At 46.0% G+C, this 9,127-nt stretch overlaps 1 protein-coding gene across 2 annotated transcripts; it reads right to left on the bottom strand.

Annotated features, from left to right (window-relative positions):
• LOC127298891 (uncharacterized) lies at positions 1-5,511 on the bottom strand. 2 transcript variants are annotated; one of them, XR_007850174.2, is made up of 2 exons: positions 1,975-5,510; positions 1-600 (listed from the first exon to the last, which is right to left on the bottom strand). XR_007850174.2 is itself a non-coding variant. In XM_051328756.2 (2 exons), the coding sequence occupies exon 1, from the start codon at positions 4,726-4,728 to the stop codon at positions 2,032-2,034; it is 2,697 nt and encodes an 898-aa protein (XP_051184716.1). In that variant the 5' UTR covers positions 4,729-5,511; the 3' UTR covers positions 1-600; positions 1,993-2,031. The 2 variants fall into 2 exon arrangements, 1 of the variants encoding a protein (XP_051184716.1); XM_051328756.2 differs by having other exon boundaries at positions 1,993-5,511.
• Between the last annotated feature and the right edge of the window lie 3,616 nt (positions 5,512-9,127).

The following is a 9,127-nucleotide window of genomic DNA, read 5'->3' on the forward strand; positions in this document are numbered from 1 at the left end:
TAGGAGGAAGTAGATATCATTTTAATTAAGGTAGAACTGAGGTTCGAACCCAGAATGGCTAGCCCATGGTGCTAACAAGTAAGAACAGACAAAAGCAGTAGCAGTAGGGGGGAAAACTCAAATTTATGTTTGATGTATTCAATACAAAATGAACTATGGTTGTGGCATCACTTCAGATCGTGGTGAGTTGTGTATCACAACTTCACCATCTTCCGCTTTTCCAAATATGAATGGCACCACCACGCGAGATGCCCCCTCTGTGACCAGCTGCCGGAGATGATGCATCACCTTCTCCTGGAATGCCCCTTCTCCCAACAGATTTGGCAAAAAATCCTGGCCTGGCTGCGTATGACCTGCAGGCCACCCTGTGGCAATGATGCATCACTCTTTGATTGGTGGATCACCCCAAGACAGCAGACGCCGAAACCTCTACGCAAGGGACTTGCTTCAGCGACCCTGCTCACACCTTGGATGCTATGGAAGCACAGGAATAGCTGCATCTTCGAGCAGGCACGACCCTCTGCCAGTGCCCTCATTGGGCAGATCAAGAACGAGGCGGCGCTTTGGGCAAGGGCTGGCGCAACCGGCCTCCGCGATGTCCTGCCAATGACATGGGATGTCCATTATTTACTTTTACCAGTAATAAGCTGTGCCTCCAAGGAGGATTGTAACCAAAAGCCTACCTTTTCAATGAAATGAAACGCAAAGGTCCTTTGCGTTTTCTCAACAAAAAAATAAATAAATGGCACACAATTTAGCATTTCTAGTTTTATACTTGGAAACAAATCATGGAATCATCATATTAAGCATAAAACCTAACAATATGACAAGTGCACGACCAATTACTGTAGAAACTTGTGCTGAGAGGGAACATCGACAAGACATAGGCCAAGATAGGCTTGTGAGTTGTGAATTGTGGTGAGTTCCCAAATTAATTTACCAGCATAAAGGGAAAGACCATAAAAAGATATTTCATGATGCTGCAGAGCAGATCTATGATGGAAGTCCCTGATTTTGATTTACTGATAAATGGGGAGTATCAATACAGAAAGTAAATTACACCTTCAAAATTATAGTTACCTGCGTCGACAAAAGACATACACCAAATACATCTGTGGTGGATGTTGCAAATTTCGGTTTACTAGTACAAAAGGAACAATCACATTAAAGGTTACAAGATCTTATCCATGTGAGCATCCTGAGACAGTGCATGATCATAAGAATGTCATATTTAAGAGTGCATCCAACAAAGAAGGTGCTTACAGCACTGAAACGACACTGTGACTGGTACCTAATGTTTCTTCAGATCGATATTATCGAAGGGACTAAAGTTTTAGATTATTGCTGGTGCAGCTAAAACAATTTAACATCAAAAGAACAAAAGAACAAAAGAAAAGATAGGCATTCCACACTTAGACAGTACATGATTGATGTTCACCCATGAAGGAAAACGATGGTAGTCACATAAACTTCAAATCCTACTCAATGATTTGCTTCTCGAATACATAATCATGTATTCATGTTGAACAGACTGAATAGAATAAAATTCAATGGGAAATTTAAAACATAAGCAGTCCACACCATTTACAGTTGCGAGTTTACTTCATGAACAAAAACAAGAGTTATATAGCAACATTGATGAATTATCAAAGATCAACAAATGAAGTTACAAACTAAGGAAAGGCCCACAAATAAAAACACACCAAAACGCAGTATTGAGTATTGACAGAAGATGTGAAAAGTGCATCACGGATACATTCCAGCACAAAGCACTCAAAACTATTTCATTTCCAGTGAGCTGCTTTACAAACATTGTTCAGTGGAAAGGAGCTCTACTGATGAGCTGCTGGTACAAATTTGAGCAAACTCTACATGACACAAAAATAAGTCACATGTCGAGGAACTAGGTAAAGAATAAACAAATCTGCTAAATCCACTACCAATTACCCCTCGAAAACAGAAACTATGGCTCACCAAAAGGAGAAAGATCACCTTCCTCTCCTTCGTCGGTTGCTAAACCATACAGCAAGCTCAAATTTGTCCTTCTGAGTGGTCAGCGGCTAAGGCAAGGCGCTCACTTTCCAGGAACGAATGATCGAGAAACTTGGCGATGAATGCCCACATCTTGTACACATCTTCAAAGTTAGTAAGGAAGCCAAGCGAAGCAGTCACAACTTCAACTCTTACAGTCACCTTTTTACTGTCTCTGCGACCATTCTTATAAAAGGAAGCCTCGGGTATATCTAGTGCTCCATTTGACAGTTTCTGGTTTGGATCTATCTTTATATGACTAAGAAAACCGATGCCGAGAGATATGCCATTTTTCTCAGCTATCTTCTGAACAACTTCAGCATTAACGAAATTGCCACCAGTTTGCTTCAGATTGAAAGCAACAGCCGCTCCCCTTTCATACTTAATCTTTGGACCATAAATGTGGACAAGAGGGACTCCATCAACATCTTTTGAGCCTGGCAGCCTCAGCTGCAACAGGGAAGTTACTAGCCAATTGATAAGGTACCTTAACCTAAGAGTTGTTCTGTTGAGCCCCATCATATCAACATGATCAATGTGCCTGCAAATTATCTCCGGTTCCCTCCTGCCCCAGTCTTGAGCGTCGTCATCGTAGCCATCACTTAGGCAACCATCATCTTCACGAAATGGATATCCAGAAGCTTCAGCAGCATCTGAGGCCCGATGTAGCCTGTCAGCAATCATATTCGCATCGGTGTTAAACGAAACCCTGCGACCCATGCTTATAGCTCCATCAATCTCCTCAACACCGAAGAGCCGGCCCCCAGTAAATCTGCTGTTTCCGTCCCTGCCTCCCAGAAGACGAAATTCCCCTTCAGTTTCCCTTCTTATCGCACTTTCTTTGTGATCTAGACCGTTCATGGCACGTTGGCAAACAACCTCTTCAACCTCCGGCTCCTCCTGGATTTCACTAACTTGCCTGAAATGATTTCTACGGCCATTCTCATAGATTTCTTCTTCAGGGTCTTCCCTGAGGCAGTCAACATCATGTGAAACTGATAGTACAGCGGCATCAAAAGATATCACATTGCCATCATAAAGTGGGCTCCTTGATATCCTAGACGTTAGGTTAGGCGACATCCTCTTGTTACTCTTTCTGCCAGTGAACCAAGACGATGGTAATGGTGATCCCAGTTTCCCTTTCTTGAACTGACCAGACTTCTCCGATCCCAGTGGGCTCTGGCCAACATCAACCCAGAAAGAATTCTCTGATGAACAGTCCTCACTGAATGCTGGGCTCCTCATCACTTCACCAACAGATATGCTCTCTGTTTCTTCAAAAATGGTGCTCGCTCCATCCCTATCCGAACTGCTGTCACGACCAGGGTCGCTCTCAAACGTCTCTCTGACCTGAGCAGACGTGTACACACCTGAAAATGCTGGCAGCTGCGACCCATTCCGGATATCCGGAACTGGATTTTCATCTTTGGGGGTGCAAGGGTCATCTTCAAGCCCCTCCGTTTCCACCGCATCAAATTCATCGATGGAGTCGCTGAGATACTGTGGAAAAACTGGAACAATCCTGACCATTCCAGAAGCATTACAGCCATTCCTCCCCTGCAAGCTCCCAATAACCGACTTCTTGATCAGAAGGCAACCAAATCCAGTTGGGTCTGAACCAAACACCCTATAGAATGAGGTTATGATGAAGTCTGGCCGGAACAACGAGAGCCCCAACGAATCCATGTCCTTGGGACCAAGTGCACCAGCATCGAGCATAACATGCCAGCCATTCTGCTGCGCCAGCGCCATCCATTGGTAGGAGTACTTGGCACCGGTCACCCGAGACTGTGCAGGGAACACAAATAAGCCGACTGCAGAATCCCGACGCCTGCCCTTCCTCTTGCCCACAATCTCCTTCCGCAGCTCCGTGGAGCAGAGCTTCAGGGTGGGCCAACGGAACCAAGCGGCACGCGTCTTGGCGCCCTTGGCCCGTGCACTCTGCGCCATCCAGTTCACCGACTGGCTCTCGTGGTCGAACATGGTGAGCAGCCTCCGGTTGTTCTCGAACGGGTAGCACTCGGCAAGCAGCTTGAACGCCGACCCCCGGCTCACTGTGAACACCAGAGCGTACTCGCTGGCGGGCACATTCAGGTACTCCAAGATTCGCTCCTTGATGTCGTTCTCGGCCGTGCCGGGGTCAGCGCCACCGTAGAGGGCGTGGTTGCTCAGATTGGCATTGAGCTCGGACAATGTGAAGGAGGCCGACGAGGAGTCCCAGCTGGAGTCGAAGAGGCCGAAGCCGCAGTAGTCCAGGCAGACCCTGCCGGCGAGGTGGGAGTAGTGGTCGAGGCGGAGGCGGTCGACGTCGGAGGTGGAGGCGTAGTCCGGGTACATGGAGAGGAAGGTGGCTATGGCGTGGGCGAGGAGCGGCAGGTCGGAGATGGAGCGGAAGGGGCCGGCGGCAGCGGCGAGGGCGGTGGCGCGGAGGAAGTCCCGCTGCGCGCGCAGCCGCGCCAGGGAGCGGGAGCGCGTGACGGCGGCGTCCGCGTCGGCGTCGGCGCCCGCGGCTTCCGGCGGCGGGCAGAGCGCGCCCTCCTCCGACGCGGCGTCGAGCGCGTCCCGCAGCTGCCGGAGGAACGACGATGGGTCGTCGCGCACACCGTTGCCGCCGCCATGGCCGCCGCGGCGCCGGTTGTTCTTGGAGAGGAGGATGGCGGCGCAGTGGGAGAGCGGCTTCCACAGGGAGAGATGCATGGCATGGGCCGGCGTTCCCCGAGTTCCCGGATCGGCAACCGAGAAATCGCAGCTCCTCCAATGGCGGTTTGGATCAGTGAGGCACGGGTGAGTGAGTGGAGCGGAAAAACCCGAGATTTCTGGGGAGATTTTTGGATCAAACAAATGCCGCCGCTCTGGGTGGGAAAAGAAACAAACCGGATCTCTCCTTGGAGGAAAAATGGATCAGAAGTGGCAGCACCACCGGAGCAATTCCCCAACCAAGAACTGTGGCTGATGGATGCAGAAACCTCAAAAAGATCCTGGATTTGAGATTGGGGGAAGCAAATACTTCCTCCGAAGCGGAAATGGAGGAGAGGGCTTGAAATGAAACGCAATGACAGCACCCTCCACCTTTCTCAGCAAAAAGCCGGGGGCTTTCGCTTTTTGTTGGCAGGATCAAGAACTCAAATTAAAGAAAAGAAAACCCCAAAGAAAGATTTGACTCCACTTTCTCTGCTTTCTGCACAGCACCAAGAACTCACTCACTCATCATCAATGCCCACTGAGATGGAAATCCAGCAAGAACTGAACTGCTTGGAGGATAGGGTTGCAATGAGCTCACTCACTCAGATCCTCCCCCCTCTCACCAAACTCCTTGCAAGTGGCACTAAATGCATCGGCATCCCTTCATGAAGAGGAGGAGGCTGCATTCACTCCCAGGAACTACTAGCAGCACACCAACACCAGCTTCTCTTTTTTTAATTTGGAGCAGAAAAAAGTACTGGCACTATTTTAGTGAGGCTGGCTGGCTGGGTGTGTGCTTTAGTACAACCATCCAATCCACCGAGTAAAAACAAAGTGTTTGGTGCCTTATTATTGGCTTTACTGTTAGTTTTTGCCCCCTGGGGCACACACAGTGGGCTGTAAAGTTGTTGCTGGAACCAGGGTTTGGGCATTGACTTTTTTTCCCAATTTAAATGCAGTCTGGTGTTATGGCTTTTGGGTTTTGGTTTTTTATGAAGCTAAAGCTAAAGTTTTTGTCTCAATGATTATTTGCTTGACTGGTTTTGTGTCTTTTTGCACGTGTGCTTTGGAAGAAAAATATTTGTTTCAATTCCCTTTTTTGTTTGTTTTGTTTTCTAATGATAATGGAAAACAAATACTTATTTATATTTTTTATTTTCCATTATAATGCAGACCGATATTTATTTAGATAGGGTTTTATTGTTCGGTTTTCTTTTCATGATAACAATAATGGAAACAAATAAAAAATTACATTATTTTTGTTTTCTATGGAAATGAATATCAATTTGCATTATCTTTGAAGTCCTCCCTCCCTTTCTTTCGGAGGTGCTGACCCGCTGCGAGGCAGATATGACTAAGTCAAACGGAGGCGTGAATGCAAGATGCCAGCGGAATGATCGACCGGACAGAGGCTAGGGCAGCTTTCTTCCCACCGCGTCCTTCCTTGTGTGTCGGAGATACAAAGCGAGTGCACCGGAAAAGAAGGGGAACTGAGTCGATCTATTCCATGGCGAAGCATCCGAAGCATAACTGCACACTCACACGATCTTTGCCAAGATTTCATGGTAATAGAAACAAAGATTTATTTACATTTTTTATTTAAAATGTTGTCGTTGCTTTTATGATAATGGAAACAAACATATAATTATATTCCTTTTATATTTGTTTTTTATGATATGAAAATAATATCTATTTGCATTGTCATTATTATAGGTTTTGCTTTTGGTCCTTGTTGGGAGTTCTTGAGAGGATCCGACGCCCCGATCCCCTAGGTTCCAAACCATTCGATCAACACACCAAAACCGCCTGATCTCATTCATATTGCACACCTTGTTCGGTGGAAAAAAAAATCCCCCGTATTTGCCTCGCTGCTACCTGTTCGCTCGAGGCAGAATCCTCATCGCCCATAACATGTGCCATCACAGACGACGAAACTCTTCCTACATAGCGATATCACACACCCCCAGCCCTCCGGCTTTACACGATGGTGCGGGTCAAGTTGTAGCAGCAGCCTCTGGCTTGCAGCAACGCCTCCGATGGAGGCACCAATGACAGTCTTTGCTTTGCAGTAAATCGACGCAGCGCACATACCTTGCAGCATCGGTGACCTGATTTTGTAGCAACAACACCCATCGGTGGCAACAGCGATGGCCTTCGGTGGCAGCAAGTAGCAGCGGCACTCACCATTTGCAGCAGGGGCGGTCGACGATGGCAGCAGTGGTGGCCTTCGCTGGAAGCAAGCGACGAGTTGCGCTGAACCTTTTACAACACTCACGACTGCAGTTGGAGCGGCCTTGATTGTAGCAACCGCATGTGACGTTGGATCCGTGAAGCATCCATGACCAGCATTGGTAGATAGTGCGGTCGTTGTTGGAAGCGGGGGTCCCTTTTCGTAAGCCTTGTAGTATCAACCTAGAAGAGAGATTTGGGATGGTGCACTCGCAACGACAACGATCTGGGTCGGCACTCAGCGGTGGCATGTGGCATGGAGGTCGGACGAGCAGCGGCATGGGGCGTGGAGGGTGGATGGCACAACATCGACGCTGATGCACTAGCAACCAACGACAGGAAATTGATGCCTTGCGGAATCGGGGGGGCAGGTAGGGCCGCGAGACTGTAGGGTCGTCGAGACTGTAGGAACTAGTGACAAACTGGGTAGGGTAACGGAGTAATAAGGGTCAAGGGGAGAATAGAAAGGAAAGGAATGAGCAGAGGAGGATGAAAGGACAGTGTCGGGTTGGTGGTGGGTGGGCCCACAAGGTACATGTGTCACGTGCAGAAGGAGGAGGATGCGAGCCTGGGTCCCTTAGCTGAAAGGTAGTTTATTCCTTTGTTGTTTCATGATAATGCAAAAAGTTATTTACATTTTTTGTTCTTTGCTTTGCTTAGCATTCTTTTTTATAGTTGTTTGCTTTTTGGGGATAGTGGAGGCATCTCATTAACATATAAATCTGGTCTTTTTTATAGTTGTTTGCTTTTTGGGATAGTGGAGTTATTTTATTAACATATAAATCTGGTTAGACCGCGAGTGAAAAAATTCAGCTTAGTTGTATTTTAGAGTTGATAAATAATCCCATAAATATATATATACTATACTACCTTCATCCCAAGGTTTAAGATTTTTTTGAAAAGTTAAACCAAGTAAAATTTAATTAAACTTTTGAAAAAAATCTATCAATAAATATGATATTTTGTAGATAACATATAAAAATCTATTTAATGATATTAATTATATATTTTACATGTTAATTATTTGTGATAAAAACTTGGTTAACTTTGGGACGGAGGTAGTATATACCTCGAAGATGATTGGTGGAACCGGTGGTGCATCTTACTCGTGCACAGAAAATCCAGAGCAATGTCAAAAGGGCCATGTAAGCCTTGTGAAGCCGTGAGCTGTCACAGAAAAGGCTGCAACTTTTTTATATTGCCATGTCCATGCTGCGCTGCCGCCGCTGACCTAGTTGCACTGTGCGTGATAGCAACAGTTCTGTGAAATATGGCCTCATGTGATTTTGTTGCTGTCTATTTAGCGGGTCAAACTCAAATTTTTCATGGAGATTTTTTCCGAAAATATTTGTGAGATTTGTCAACTATCAAGATCTGTTCCTGTGGATAATTAGTCTCCAAGATGGCAAGATGGCATCATCCTAATAGTTAAATCTATTGACTGCACCCCTTGTTTTGTCTAATTATTGAGGTGACAAGAGTAGGACCACCCATTGCAAATATGGGTCAAGGACAGGGTACTGTACATAAATAAGGTCCAGTCCAGGACTGATAGATCTTCAAATTTATTCATGCCTTTTATACACATAAAAAGTAATACAAGTACAATTTTTGTACTAAAACAGGGTGTTTATTTTTTGCTAATAGAACAGGGTGTTAAAGCTTGCAGATCAGGATGGATGGATCAGGGAAGACTTCCCAGGTCAGCTCACGCAGTGCCATGGGCACAGATCTCATTCTCACATACCCATGCAATTAGTTCAATACAAAAAAAACTGTCCATTCAGACTAAGATTCCATTCTCTCCTTGGCACAAGATTAATTAGCTGCAACTTGTATTGCAATATTGCCTGTTGATGTTTACTGACTGACCCAATCATTGACAAATTGATCTGAAAGCACACATCAATTATATCTCCATGATATGACTTCCAAGCCAGCCATGCTGAAAACTGAAAAAACTTCAGTGGAGCCAGGTTTTGTGATTAAGATATGTAAAGCTGAAAGAAAAAAAATGCGCTAACTAGAGCTAGCTAAGCTTATTAAGCTAGCACTAGTTGTTCCTAATCCTGCACTGGTGTTTTTTATCCATGGGTATCTCGGATGAGGACATGGGCAAGGCCACAGAACATGTCAAAACAAGCTAGAGAGGACCCTAGCTTAGGTTGGGGAAACCAGCCACATT

Source organism: Lolium perenne, chromosome 5, assembly GCF_019359855.2.
Source record: "Lolium perenne isolate Kyuss_39 chromosome 5, Kyuss_2.0, whole genome shotgun sequence".
Taxonomy (NCBI): domain Eukaryota; kingdom Viridiplantae; phylum Streptophyta; class Magnoliopsida; order Poales; family Poaceae; genus Lolium; species Lolium perenne.